A 16,505-nucleotide genomic window follows, 5' to 3' on the forward strand; every position below is an offset into this window, starting at 1 on the left:
CACCCCCTTCAAAAGGAGCCACCTTTTTTGTCACTCTTCTGTACTCCCTCAATTTGACCATGAAACTTCTAGACTAAAAATAAAATTTTTATATGCCGTTCTGAAGACGGATTTTCAAGAAAATACACCAAATCTCTCTACTATATGTATATTGGAAATCTTTGAAATCTTGAAATATGGTGCGCATGTTTAGAAAAAATCTAATTGAATCACATCAGTTTAATTTTCAGCATATTTTTCGGAGGTACATATCTTTAAAAGTCGATTGATTAGTTTCAAAGGTTTGAATCATGTAAATAAAAATATTACTAATAATAATAATTTAAAATGAATGTTTTAGCATATTTCTTAGAATTTGTATTTTTTTTTAAAGGCTTCAACTGGGTCGTGATAGTAGCCTTCATATAAATTTGACACGTCGAAAGCAGCTTTTCGTTGAACGCAAGAGATTACAGAAATTGCGAAATCAGTTTTAATCAGATAACTTGAAGAATATTTTGAAGAAATTTAAATATCTCATCAGTAGAAACTTGTGACCTGCTATATAAGGGATAGCAAAAGATAGTATACATTATATCAGTTACCAAAGCGGTAGAATATTCATTATTTTCATTCTTAATAAACTTCGTCATCAATACATCAATCAGTTTTTTCTCTCACTTGAAAATATGAGGATTGTCTGGATTCTAGTCTTGACCTTGGCCGTGATACTTAATTCTATTGGTGAATATAATAGTATAATATATCTATAATTATAAGTAAATGTAAGGCGCTATTTTACACGTGTTCAAATGACCAAAGATAAAACATTCTAAAATGCATTTTGACGTATATTTAATATAGCTTACATATAATCCAAAGTTCATTATTCATTATTATTATTAGTTCTTTTTCTCTTGCAAAAATATGAGAATGTTAATCTTAGCACTTTTATGCCAGAGCATAAAATATATATTACATATTTGTTTAATTTGAACAAAAAATTGACTTTTCTTAAGCGATACAATTGCTTTAAATCTGTTTATTTGAATTCATAAAAAGATTTATTTGATTCAAACAAAAAATACAATACAAAGCAGTACTTAAAAGTGTCGCTAAGCATGCTAAAGTACTATCGGCGGTTTCTAAGCAACTAACCTACATTTTCAATTACAATCACATTCGAAACTAATGAAATATTTTAATTTACAATTGCGTACTTTAAGAAAAATATAATCCTCTGTTCCTTCTTGCAGGATTGAGTTCAGAGTTCGACTGCTTGCCGAATGGCGAGCCTATTTTTGGTCCAACTCATCGCAGAACTTCTCCCTCTTCCTCTTCTTCTCTTGAAAGAGAATCTCCTGAAACGTCTTCCCCTCCTGTCGGACCATCTTCTTCTGCATTGTATCCAGAACATGTCGAACCACCTGTTCGTTCCAGGTCGAGGTCTCCTCCGGCAAGCCGTACTTTTTCTCGCGTACTTGGATTTACACTTGAAGACCTTAGATTTGCTCGACTTATTCCTTGTAACAGTTCGACCCCTATATTTGAACTTCGAAGATACGTTTTTCCTCGTGATAAAATGATTCGATTGAAAAACCAAAGACAGGGTGTTCTTCCTATGCCAACCGGAGAACAAATTGTATTGTCAACATCCAATGGTGACGTCTGTGCAATATTTGCAAGATCAGCAAACAATAGCCATTATTTTCGTGCACTATATAAACCTTCGTTTAAGGGGTTGAAACGGGCGAAAATAAACATAGACAGCAGCACAGTTACAGAACTGACCCCGGCAGAAATTTCGAAATGTGCAGTAGGCATCAAAAACGGAATACTGAAGAACTTTAAAATAATACGTTTACCATAATTTTATACATAGGCCTTTCAAAATTAAAGGTTTAAATATTGAAAACGGTATCTTTTTGATTTTGAGGTCCCTCTATGAAATGAAAATCTACTATTTTCAGTTTAAGCAGCAAGTAAATAATCTTTGAATGCAGTTATTTGTTTTGAAATATTGTATTTTTTTTAAATTCTTTGAACCATTCCAGAAACAGTAGAATTTATTTAAAAAATTATAAACAATAGAGCTGAAGAGTTTTTTTTATATTAATTTCAAACATCATTTCAGAAGCAAATAATTGAATAAAAACTCTACAATTATTTTATCATACAGAAATAAATAAATTTGCAAGCAGACATTTTGCATTAAAAGAAATAAACGTTCATGAAAAAATGATAGAAAAAAGTCCAGAGACAAAATGGCCTCGGTATAATTGCAATTTCTAAATTCGTAAAAATTTAGCTTGCTAATATATTTATTTTATCACTTTCTTTAGTTTTTCATCTTCTGCAATTGCTTGGTTTAAAAATATGTTTTTGGGCTGGTAAATTTTTTTTAATGTAGAAAACTAGCCTTTTTTCATTTTTTAGTTATTATAAATGTCCTTATGTTTAACAATAAAATAGTTTTTTAAACATTCTCAGTTTTTAAAACAAATTATAAAAAAAATGTTAATTTTATTATTATAGCATCATTGTTGAGGCATAATTTTTTCATACAATTTTTATTCGTTTGCACAATTTTAAATATATTTTTTAACTAACAAAGATATTTAACTTTTCTTTCTTTATTCCAATGAGGAAGTTTCCAGTTTCTCGAAATCCACCGGAAAAATGTGAACGATTTTTAAATGGGTGTAGTGGCTGAAATTAATAAAATGCAATATTCTCATTTTTGGGAAAACACTAGGCACAAAGAAACTTTATACATCAATTTTTTTAAATGGTATGTAAAAGTTCTTCATTTTGCAAAATATGTAACTGATGAAAATTAAAAAAAAAACAGTAGATTTTTTAAAACATTTCTATTGCGAGTACTTTAATTGAATTTTTGTGTAACTTATATTAAAATGAGTGTTTTTCCGTATTATGAAATTATGTAATAAAATTTGATTTAAAATTAAATTTCCGGCACTAAAGTTCAGAAGAATATTTTATTTAAAAAGAATTTGCGATACGAAACTATCAACAATATTTGCGATTTTTTTATTTACTGCTAAGCTGACGTTTCACATGATTAGAAAAAGGCAATTATCGTTCCAATATTGAAAATAAAAAGTTATAAAGGAAAGTGCAATTGTCAAACAGCTATCAGCTTACTGAGTAGAGTAGGTATGTTCAAAAAGTACTCAATCACTTCGGTTATCGTGAGTTACTCCATTGATATTTGGGTTTCGTCCTCTGTATTATTATTGATAGTATTTATTTATTTCAAATAATCCCGCGCTTTTCGGCACAGGCGCACTTGAAAAAGTTGCTTACAGCGCCCTCATCGATACAATTCCGGGCCAACCAATGAACGTCGATTGATAAAAATAACCTGCCAACGACTTGGTCGTGTACGTTTCCAGGCCATTTACATTTACTTATCTATATTTATTTATAAGTATTTATGAGTAAATTATAAATAAATTGATGTCAGGAGAATCATATGCGGATCAGATATTTAGCTTCAAGCGAATCAGAGAAGAAAGTCGAGTGATTAGCTTCTCAGATTTGAATAATGCTAATAAAAATATTGCTAATAATACTGATTTCAAATTAATGTTTCAGCATATTTTCTAGAATTTATATTATTTTTTTAAAGCTTCAATTAGGTCCTGATAGTGGCCGTCATATAAATTTGACATGGAGAAAGCAGCTTTTTGTTAAACGCAACAGATTACAGAAATTGCGAAATCAGTTTGAATCAGATAACCTGAAGACTATTGTAATGAAATGTAAATATCTCAGCAATAAAAACGTGTCCCATGTAATTAATATAAGAGATAGAAAAATATAGTAGGTATATATTATATCAGTTGCTGAAACGGTAGAATATTCATTACTTTCATTCTTAATAAACTTCGTCATCAATACATCAATCAGTTTTTTCTCTCACTTGAAAATATGAGGATTGTCTCGATTCTAGTCTTGACCTTGGCCGTGATACTTAATTCTATTGGTGAATATAATAGTACAATATATCTATAATTATAAGTAAATGTAAGGCGCTATTTTACACGTGTTCAAATGAGGAAAAAAGATAAAAGATTCTAAAATGCACGTTGTAGTATATTCAACATAGATTAAACATTATTCAAAGTTAATCAATAATTATTAATAATCCTATTAGTTGATAATTCTTCAAAATCTCTACATTTTAGTAGCCTGGCCATTATCCAAAAGAAAATTTACATAGCCTTAATATCTTTCACTTGATTTGAGCAAATATATACAGCCCACTGCCACACTCTGAGACACCACGACAGATGTGGCGAACACTCTATCATGAAAATGAAATATGGAGCCAGGTAGCCCTATTAAAAAATCATCAACACCCAATAACCACTTTTAGAACTTTTAGCAAATCATTTAATGTATATCAATGTAAGCCAGTGTAAAAAATTTCAATTGGATTTGTCAGATACGTCACCGTCGACCCTAAAATCTACCCTTTGGACATTTCACGAATCAAATCTAAAAACTTTTCCTAAAAAACACCCATTATATTAAAAAATTCTGAGTAGTCACGCGAAACAGCAAATACATTTTTTAAATTGATAATAAGCACACCAATCACCTTCTTAAGAATCTAGTAGATGTCACGATGCCCAAACTAAAGTTCAGAAATGACAAAAAACGACTCCTAGAACAATTTACGATCCTTATTGTAGTTTTGTTGAGCTAAAATTCTTGAAATTATTTAAAAATTAAAAATAACACAGACCTTCAAATTTTGGATAATTTTTTTTTAAATGTGCTAGTGGTTTTCAGTTTAATTTCTTGCGTTAAACCCGAATCGGATCTCAGATTTTTCGTAGCACATAAACTTTTTAAATAAACGGAGTAGAGTGAGGGAAATTCGCTATTTTGGCAAATGTAGATACTTTATAGCAACAGCATAGAATATAAAAACGTTTTACTAAGGTTTTCGAATGGTACCATACTTTTTACCGTTAAAATGAAATTTCAATCGTCCAGATTGAATTTTTTCCAAAGATATGACAATTTTAATTTAAGAACTTTTATAACAGCACAGCTGCCGTAAAATTTTGTTTATTTCACAGCAACTGCACAAAAAAACTCCAACACATTTTTAGTAGCGTCTTCAAAAGTACTACTATTTTTTCTACTAGTTTTGCACTTTTATTAGTGGTACAAACGCATTCGTGTTCAAGGTTATTTATTTCAAGATAAAGTAATGAGTTTCAACTTTATGGCAACAGCGCATAAAAATCCTCCAACATGTTTTTATATTTGTGCATATTAGTATAAAGTATATAGTTATCATAAAAATATTTATTCGATTAAAGCAAAAAAAATAATATAAAGCAGTATCCTGTGAATGATTCGATAGCATCACTTTTTTGAATTGGTCATTTCTTTCGAAAAAACAATCCAATCACAACGACCTTAAGTGCATTATAAAGTTGAAAACTAGTGACTTTGAATACGTTAGTAAAAGTGTGTTGAATTTTTTTGTGCTGTTGCTCTTAACTAACCAAAGTGTGCATTTTTTCCATTTTATCCCGTTTATGTCAAAAACTTGGCGTACTAGGCAAATGATGAGGATGAATTTGGTTTCAGTGAGGACGAGTTTGGTTTCATGGCAAAAAATTACATTTAAAATCACTACCACGGACTCCATCTCACCTGCCTCCGACTAAAATCGCCGAAAAAATTGAACTACAGAAACCACACCAGTTGCCCCCTTAATAATTTATTATATATCCCCATCCTTGCAGTATCAATCAAAGATTAAAAAAAAACACTTCTAGCAGATTTCATGAACCCTACCTTATCTTTAAAAGAATCTAGTTCATATTCCCATCAAAAGCGCAATACTCAACAACCCTTAAAATCTTCATTAAGATAATTAATTGACGATCCCTAGGTCAGCTGCCTTGGATCCAATAGACGCAAATAGATATTTCCATTCATCAAACGATAATAATCAACAATTCCAAAAAACCACCCCTAGCACATTTCACAGTTCCAGTCTCAGCAGCCTTGAACTTGAATCACCTAAAAAATTACTATTTAAAAATAATCAAACCAGCAACCATCGAAATAAGCTAGGAGTACTTTTTGAACGTGAATGGTGTAATGAGCTATGTTGTCAATTACAATCAAATTCGAAACTAATGAAATACCGTAACATACAATTGTATACTTTGAGTAAAATATAATGCTCTGTTTTTTCTTGCAGAATTGAGTTCAGGGTTTGATTGCTTGCCAAATGGCGAGCCTATTTCTGGCCCTTCTCGTCGTAGACCTTCTTCTTCTTCTTCTTCTTCTTCCTCTTCCTCGCTTGAAAGAGAATCTCCTGAAACGTCTTTTCCTCCTGTCGGACCATCTTCTTCTACATTGTCTCCACAACATGCCGAGCCACCTCTTCGTTCCAGGTCGAGGTCTCCTCCGGCAAGCCGTACTTTTTCTCGCGTACTTGGATTTACACTTGAAGATCTTAAATTTGTTCGACTTATTCCACGTAATAGTTCGACCCCTATATTTGAACTTCGAAGATACGTTTTTCCTCGTGATAAAATAATTCGGTTGAGAAACCAAAGACAGGATCTTCTTCCCATGCCAACTGGAGAACAAATTGTATTATCAACATCCAACGGCGACGTCTGTGCAATATTTGCAAGTTCATCAAACAATAGCCATTATTTTCGAGCACTATATAAACCTTTGTATAAAGGGTTAAAAAGGGCAAAAATAAACATGGACAGTGGCATAGTTACAGAATTGACCCCAGAAGAAATTGCGAAATGTGCAGTAGGCACCAAAGACGGCATCGCAAAGAGTTATCAAATAATACGCGTACCATAATTTTATAGACAGGCGTTTTAAAATTAAAGGTTAAAATATTGAAAACTGTGAGTTTTTGATTTTGAAGTCCCATTTTAAGATGGCCGCTGTACCAGCAAATCAGAAAATGAACGGAAATTTTTCGAGACCAGAAAAAATAGCTGCATTATTTTGACAGTATTTAAAACAGTTCTGGTAATTGATATTTTTTCAATTCAATTTAAAAAAATATTCTAATTTTCACAAATATCCTCAGCAGATCTAGTATTTCCAGTTTAAGCAATAAGTCAATAATCTTTCAATGCAGCTATTTTTTAAAAATATATTTTTTTAAATTGTTTAAACTAATCGAGAAACATCAGAATTTATTTTAAAACTTGGAAACAGTAGAGTTGAAGAGATTTTTTTCTTCGAAATCTTGAGCCATTATTTATTAGAATTCAAACCATTTTTAAAAATTTGCATGAAGCGAAGGCAATATAAAATACGATTGCAAAATCTATTGTTAAAATACATGTTTTTTCAAGTTTAAAATGTTTTATTTATTGTGATGTTTCCAATTTTTATTTTCATAATAAATAATAATAAATTAATTGTGAAAATAATTTTAGAAGCAAATAATTGGATAAAATTCTAAAAACATTTTATTATATAGAAATAAATAAATAAGCAAGCACACGTATTGCCTTAGAAGGTTCAAACGTTTACGAAAAAATAATAGAAGAAACCCATAGGCAAAATGGACTCGGCATACTTGTCATTTCTCAATTCATAAAAAGTTAGCTTGCTAATATATTGCTTTTATCACTTTCTTTAGTTTTTAATCTTTTACAATTTTGTGGTTTCAAAATATTTTTTGGGCTGGTACATTTTTGTAATGTATAAAACAGGAAATGTTTTATTTTTTAGTTAATTGAAATGTTCCTGTGTTTTAAATTAGAATGCTCTTTACAATATTCTCAGTTTCTAAAGCAAATTATAAAAAAATTGGAACTTCATAATTGTAGCATCATTCTTATGTCATAATTTTCTTCTTATGCAAACTTTATTTATTTGCACAATTTTAATGAAGGCAATAATATATATATATATATATATATATTTAACTGACAAAGATATTTAAATTTTTCCCACTCTAGTAAGGATTTTTTCAGTTCCTCGAAATCTACCTGAAAATGTGAACAATATTTACATAGGTGTGATAGCTGAAATTGAAAAAAATCCAATATTCTCATTTTAGGGAGACGCTAGGCACAAAGAAACTTTATACATCAAAGTTGTTGTTGTTTTTAAAAATGATATGAGAAAGTTCTTCATCTTCCAAAATATGTAACTGATAAAAAATGCAAAACCATTCGATTGTCCAAAAAATTTTTATTGCGATTACTTTAATAGAATTTTTGTGTAACTTATATGACACGCCCAAAGCAAAAGCGAACTAAAAAAAAACTCGCGGCAAAGCGAAGTAAAAATACGCGAGAGCAAAAACGACCTAACAATTAGCGAGAGGTAAAACGACACAGGAGGATTTCCCCCACTTTCCTTCTGCGAAGACCAGCCTCGTGTAAAGCCGAAAATGCGCGAACATGAACCGAGCTCGCCCGACTTCACGAATGAAGATCTAATCAGCAGCTCCTCAAATTTATTCTGTTTTTAAGGTCCTGAGTTACCTTAGAATCCTTTTTTTTGCGAAGAGGAAAATATTATTCACTGTATGTAAATATATATATATATATATAGGAAACAAGAGTTCAGGGCCTAAAATAACAATAAATACATTGTATAACTGAAAATTTTAGTTTATACTTAAGTTTCCACTTGAAACTTTTCAACAAAGTTGCTCAATTTTCAACTTTAGAAACGAATTTTAAGTTTAGGCAAACATATTGAATAAAAAATCGACTAATTGAATGTTTGAATAAAAAATGGAATTTTCAACAGAATAGTTCAATTTTCAAAAACAAAGAAATTAACTTTGCAGTGAAAAAGTTTAATTTTTAACAAAAAATGGGACACTTAAATTTTGAATTCAAAAAATAATTTTTGAATAAAGAAAAAAATCGAATTCAAACAAAGGTTAATTGTTCAACAGAAAAAAAGTTATAACCCACAAAAAAAGTTTCAACAAAATATTTAAATTTTCAAGCAAAAAATTTAATTTGAAAACAAATAATTTAATGTTCAAAACAATAATTTTCTACTGGAAACATGAATTCAAAATTAAAACAATTTGTACAAAAAGGATGCATTTCCAACGGAAGAAATGAATTCTTGAATAAAATAGATGCATTTTTTAAAAAGGAGAATAATTCTCTACCAAAACAGATTAATTTTAAACTGAATACGGTCAATTTCCAAGCAAAAAATAAAATAAAATTTCGAATCAAATACTTCAATTTTCAACAAAATAGTTGAATTACTAATAAAAAAATTAATTTATAACGTCAAATATAAACTTTAGACCAAAAATGAAACAGTTAAATTTCCAATTAAAAAAAATCAATTTTAAACAGCAACAAAAACAATCGAATTGACAACCGAATAGTTAATTTTTCAAACACTGAAGTGAATGCACAAACAACAAGAATAATATTCTAATAAGAAGATAAATTTTCTATCAACGAAATTAATTTTCTCTAAAAATGACGAATATGAAGCAAACATGAAAGCAATTTTCAACTTCAAAAATGAATTTAGTCTAAAAAATAAATATTTAACCAAAAATGAAATATTTAAAATTGATTTTTCAACAAAATAGTTTAATTATCAGCAAAAGGAGGTAATTTTTAAATAGTTTTTGTCGATAGAATAATGATTTTTGATCTACTTATTTAAACTTTTTTTTACAGAAAGAGTATAAACATTTTGGTTAAAAAATTTTCTTCCGCTGAAAATTAAACTATTCCATTCCGGGATGAAAAATATTTTTTAGTTGACACATTCAACTATCTGGTTAAATATTTTTGGTAAATTCATACTTTTAAAATTATTTTTTTGATGGAATATGTCACAATGGCATTCATGGTTGAAAATTCATTAATTTTTTAAAAAGTCTTTTTTTTAAAGAACTTTCTGTTTGAAAATTACTTTCCTGAATTAAAAATGTATTGTTTTTTGGTTAAAATAGAATTCTGTTTTAGTTGAAATTATGGCTTTTTGGTAAACAAATTATTGGTTTGAAAAGTCTGCTTTCCGTTAAAAAATTTTTTTTTTTGCTTTTTCATTAATTTTTTTAACTGAACATGTATTAATTTCATTTTTTGTTAAAAATGTATCTTTTTTAATTTAAATTCAAGTATGCATATGGTTAAAAATTTATATCATTGGTAGAATATTATTCTTGTTGTTTATGCGTTCACTTCTTTGTTTAAAATTCTAATTATTCTGTAGTAAATTCGATTGTTTTCTTTTTGTTCAAAATTAAATTCTCGAATTTAAAATTTACATGTTAAATTTTTTGTTAAAAATAATATTTTTCATTTGAAAATTCATTGTTTCCATCGAAAATTACATTTTTTAAACTGAAAATGTAACTATTACATTTTTGGTTAAATACTTATTTTTTTAGTTTTAATATTATATTTTATATTAAAAATGTGAGAATCTTGTTATTTTTGTTTCAGTTGAAAATTCTTCTTTTCTAGTAGAAAATTATTATTCTTCTTTAAAAATTTATCCATTTTGGTAAAAAATTTATTCTTTTGGTTGATCATTTAACACCTTCATTGAAAATTCGATTATTTTTGGTTGAAAAAATACTTTTTAATCATTAAGTATTAACTTATCATTTTCGATTAAAAACTTATCGTTTCTGGTTGAAAAATTATATATTTTTCGTTAAATATTGAACTATTCTGTTAATTTTTTTGCTTAAAAATGGTCTGTTTTTAGTTAAAAGTTTACGTTTTTTCTTACTAAATTATTCTTCGTGTTTCAAAAAGGCATTTTTTGGTTAAAAAAGATTTATTTTTTCTTTTTAGGAATTTTAATATTTTGTTGACGATTAATTTTTTAAATTAAAGAATTGTGCTGTATCATTATCGGTTGAAATTCTTTTTTGATTTATGAAAAAAATGCGTCGTTTTTTAAAGGAAATTAACATTCCTCAAAAAAAAATCTCTTTTTGATAGAAATTTATCCTTCTTGTGTCGTTTTACTTCTCACTAATTCTTAGGTCGTTTTTGCTTTCGCGTGTTTGTAGTTCGCTTTTCCAGACTTTTTTTTAGTACGCATTTGCCCTGAGAGTGTCATATGAAGATAAGTATTTTTTCCGTGTAATGAAATTATGTAATAAAATTTTATTTGAAATAAAATTTGCGATACAAAATTATCAACAATATTTGACTTGAAATAAAATTTGCGATACAAAATTATCAACAATATTTGACTTGAAATAAAATTACCAGTGACTTCATTTTGATGTTGATAATTTTGTATCGGAAATTTTATTTCAAATAAAATTTTATTACATAATTTCATTACACGGAAAAAATACTTATCTTCATATGACACTCTCAGGGCAAATACGTACTAAAAAAAAGTCTGAAAAAGCGAACTACAAACACGCGAAAGCAAAAACGACCTAAGAATTAGTGAGAAGTAAAACGACACAAAAAGGATAAATTTCTATCAAAAAGAGATTTTTTTTGAGGAAGGTCAATTTCCTTTAAAAAACGACGAATTTTTTTCATAAATCAAAAAAAAAAATTTCAACCGATAATGATACAGCACAATTTAAAAATTTTTTAAATTAACTTGATTTGAATTTGATTTGAAATAAAATTACCAATGACTTCATTTCTTAATTTTAACTAAAATTAAGGACAACAATGATTAATTTGATTTAAATTTCATTCAAAATGAATTATCCAATAAGTTAAAATTTTGATTTTGAAAATTGAGAAAAATATTCTATTTGATTGGAAATTTTTAGGTGAAGAAGAGTACATAAATTATTAAAACTTCTTCACAAATGTATTAAATTAATGGAAATTTATGAAAATGTATTAAATTTGTTAGAATTTGAGAAAATGCTAGAAATTTATTGAAATTTCTGGAAACATTGAAAATTTATGACATTGGTGAAATTCATGGACAGTGATGAAAATTCATGAAATCTTTGCGAATTTCTGAACATTTTATTAAATTTATGAAAATTCATTAAAACCCACCAAATTTATGGGAAAAAATGAAATTGATTGCAAACGGAAATTTGCAGGAACTTGGGAAATATTGCGATTATTTTTATTAACTGCTAAAAAAATTCTGAACGTGAAAGTAAGTCATAAATGTACAAATAATAATATTTATCTAGTTCACTGTCACGAAATACAATTAACTCCCCAAAATCTTCATGACTTACTTTACGTGTAAAATATTTTCTCCAGAATTTCGTATGTAGTTACAGTCACATGTGTTAAGCTCCCTGGCTGCTAACATTGTCACTTCTTCTGCCATGAAACACTTGGAAAGTATTAATATTCAATATTATATTTTTCAACGTTTCCACAACGTTATGCTCCAAAACGCACTATTCTGCGAAATATTCCAGACGTTTTTGATTCTATTATATTGAATTTTAGTTAAAAAGTTTTTAAACGTCAACAAAAATATTGAAAAATCACTGATTTACGTGCAGTGATTCTAAAAGTTCGCGACAATGTTAAGTGCGCACATCAGGGCCTTTGGAACCGTTTACAATTATAATGCATAATATTGCGCAATATGTTCGACTGAGTACTCAAGAACTCCGGTTATGGTCTGTTATTCCATTGATATTTGGGTATAGTCCTCTGTATTATCATCTATAGTATTTATTGATTTCAAATAAACCCGCGCTTTTCGGCACAGGCGCACTTGAAAAAGTTACTTACCGCGCCCTCATCGATACAAAGCCGGGGCAACCAATGAACGTCGTCTGCAAAAAATAATCTGCAAACGCGCGTTAGAGGTGGGGGCCTTTCCAGCATTCAAATACTTGGCCGTGTACGTTTCTAAGCCGTTTACATTTATTTATATTTATCTATAAGTATTTATAAGTAAATTATAAATAAATTGATGTCAGAAGGATCATATGCAGATCAGATATTTAGTTTCAGACAGATCACAGAAAGAAGTTGGAAAGTAATGAAAAAGGTTATCTGTGAATTTATCGATACTTTAAAACATGCGCACATGTTTTTAATCCTTTGAATTTGATGGATGTCGTATATTGTAATCAGAAACTGTATCTTTAACACATATGTGAAAATGTGATATTCACGGTAAGTGTCACTTCAAATGTTATCTCCTAAAATAATTGCAACATAGACACATACAAATTAACATCATATTGTCTGACTATTATACATATTGTATAGACAAATGTATCCTACATATTTGATATACAAATGAACAAATCAAAAGCATTTTTAAGGTCATGTGCCGAGTGGGTCACGTGATCAGATTTCTACCTTACCGACACTTGTTTTATTTTGTAATTTATATTCACACGAAGCGCCACATTGAGTTAAAAATTTGGGATAAAAAATAAAAATCACTCAGGTGAATCTGGTCCTAAATTTTAATAATTACAAAAAAGAGAAAAAAGGTAATTAAAAAAAAACTTTTTTCATAATTATTCAAATTTAGGACCAGGCATACCTTTCTTAGAGTTTCTTCTTTATTATCCCAAATTTTGAATTTGATGTAGCGCTTCGTGTAAAAATAAGTTAGGTTCTGTTATTAGAATGCATTTTCAAGATAATAAACAAAATACGTCCACTATATGGTGCCGAAATACGTATATTTCAGTAATGTAGTTAAGGAATTATGTGCCCAGCTCTACTCCTACTGTATTGGAAACCTTTGAAATTTTGAAACATGGTGCGTATCAGTGTTGGGTAACAACTTGTTACAAGTAACTAAGTTACTAAAAAGTTACGTTATTTCTAAACCTTCAGCGTAACTTAGTTACTTTTTCTAAAGTAACTTGTAACGTAAAGTAGTTAGATTTTTGCAGTAACTTATATATTAATTATATATTACTGTTCACTTGACGGAATATCTGTCAAATGTTTTATTTATTAAACCATTGTCTGTTTTTTAAAATAATATTTTAATTAATTGAAAATATTTTTGTTATAATAACATAAGCATAATGATAAATTTATCAATCTTGTATTAATTATTTTTATTTTAAAATTAAAAAATTAAGGAAGAGAAAAAAGTAACTTTTTAGGTAACTTGAAGTCACTTTATCTAGTAAATGTAACTAGTTACAGTTACAAGTAACGTAAGTTTAACTAGTTACTTTTTTCGCTAAGTAATCTAACTTTGACTAGTTTCTAAAAAAAAGTAACTTGCCTAACACTGGTTCGTATTTTTAGAAAAAATGTAATTGAATTATATCAGTGTAGTGTTCACCATATTTTTCAGAGATGTATATCTACAAAGGTCGAGTGATTAGCTTCTCAGATTTGAATAATGCTAATAAAAATATTACTAATAATAATGATTTAAAATTAATGTTTAAGCATATATTTCAGAATTTATATTATGCTTTTAAAGTTTCAATTGGGTCGTGATAGTAGCCTCCATATAAATTTGACATGTAGAGAGCAGCTTCTCGTTAAACGAAAGAGATTACAGAAATTGCGAAATTGGTTTTAATCAGATAACCTGAAGACTATTTTAATGAAATGTAAATATATCAGCAGTATAATCTTCTCCCATGTAATATAAGAAATAGCAAAATATAGTATATATTATATCAGTTACTGAAGCGGTAGAATATTCATTAGTTGCATTTTTAATAAACTTTGTCATCAATACATCAACTAGTGTTTCTCTCACTTGAAAAATGAGGATTGTCTGGATTCTGGTCTTGTCCTTGGCCGTGATACTTAATTCTATTGGTGAATATAATAGTATAATATATTTATAACTATAAGTAAATGTGCGGCGCTATTTTACACGTGTCCCAATGAGCAAAGATAAAACATTCTAAAATACACGTTATGATATACTCAATATGGATTACATATTATTCAAAGTTATTCATTAATTATTAATAGTCCTATTAGTTGATAATCCCTCAATATTTATAAATTATAGCAACCCGCTCATTATCCAAAATAAAATTTACATAGGCTTAATATCTTTCACTTCATTTAAGCAAATATATACATCCTACTTCCACACTCTGAGGCACTACGAAAGATGTGGCAAATACTCTGACTATAATGAAAATAAAATATGGAGCCAGCTAGCCATATTCATAAATCATGAACACCCAATAACCACTTTTAGAAGTTTTAAAGAAGCTTTTTATGTATATCAATGTAAAAGAGCCTAACATATTAAAAAATTCTAAGTAGTCACGCCAGAGAGAAATAGAGTCACAATGCATTAGAAATATCAGTTGATAGAAACATGGCGCCCCCTACTCACCCATATACCCGTGATGGCCACTTGACTGATATAATTAAAAATTTGTCATAAGGACAACCGCAGGATTTCGCCAGGAGCGGGTGCTAATCTCAAAAATTGCACCCGCTTCCAGCGAAATCGCGTTAAAATTTCAGCCACAACCACGTCTCACAACCGTGAGATAGGTGGTTACAGTCTGTAAAGGAATCAATACGACGATCCAGCAAAAGCCTCGTGCACCCTAAGAACACGGAGTGACCCAAGGACATCCGCCTTCTGAATTTTTCCCGCAAGTGTTCTAGCATATTGTTGACACGCAAGGATGCTCTTTAGGCCATTAGCAAGTGAAAGCTTGGCACCTCCAAGAGCGCCGATGATAAGGACGATCAGTTTAACAGAATATTCCGGGTACAATCGTTGCAACTCCTTTATAAGGTCTCGATACCTCTCTTTCTTTTCATTCTCCTTGGCTATGAAGTTTTTGTCAGCTGGTGCCGAAAATTCGATAACGAACATGGTTCGCTTCTCGAAGTCAAGAAGAACCATGTCAGGCCTCGAGTGAGCAACAGAAACAATTGTCGAGAATATAAAGTTCCAGTATATGCAGCACTTTCCATTCTCTACAATTGACTCAATTTCCCTAGGAGCATTTAGAGGAGCGATATTAAGGTGAATGCCGTAGAAGTGACAGAGATGTTAATAAAGCACTCTTAGTGCCGCATTGTGCCTTTGAATGTAGGTCGTTCCCGCGTGATTTGGACAACTAGATAGTATGTGAGCTAAATGCTCGGGGTGTGCATGGCACGCCCTGCAGCTATCATCGGGAATGTCTTGGCTCAAAATGTGGCGACGGTATGTTAAGGTGGAAATGACACCGTCTTGGCATGCAAAAATGAAACCCTCTGTACCAGACTGCAATCCGGGCGATTTAAGGAAAGCAAACGTTAGCTCACAAGACATTGACTGATCGTTCAGATTTCTGTGGAAGATACCGTGCATCCTCTTATCGAGGGGCTGTTCACGAAAGTTTTTCTCTTGTGCTTTCTTAATCCGCGCTTTCAGGAGTGAGTACTCGAGATAGATAAGATTTGATGCATTTTGCTCACCCCTAATACTGAAGTCAAGTCCGAGTGTTTCAGCAGCCTGTTCCGCTACTTTGTACAGAAATGCTCCTTTGCCCACTTTTTCGTGATTCCTGATCATTTTAAGAAGAGGGTCTCTTCCATTTGCAACTCTATGTGCTGTACCCAGAATAA

At 29.8% G+C, this 16,505-nt stretch overlaps 1 protein-coding gene across 1 annotated transcript in view; it reads left to right on the forward strand.

Annotated features, from left to right (window-relative positions):
- LOC117180674 (uncharacterized serine-rich protein C215.13-like) overlaps positions 1–16,505 on the forward strand; it is a 29,202-nt gene that overhangs the window by 7,507 nt on the left and 5,190 nt on the right. Inside the window, exons 4-5 of the mRNA XM_033373164.1 lie at positions 1,236–1,442; positions 6,236–6,454. Coding sequence (XP_033229055.1) covers positions 1,236–1,442; positions 6,236–6,454 — 426 coding nt within the window. The remainder of the gene's footprint in view (positions 1–1,235; positions 1,443–6,235; positions 6,455–16,505) is intronic.

This window comes from Belonocnema kinseyi, chromosome 9 (genome assembly GCF_010883055.1).
Source record: "Belonocnema kinseyi isolate 2016_QV_RU_SX_M_011 chromosome 9, B_treatae_v1, whole genome shotgun sequence".
NCBI classification, from domain to species: Eukaryota; Metazoa; Arthropoda; class Insecta; order Hymenoptera; family Cynipidae; genus Belonocnema; species Belonocnema kinseyi.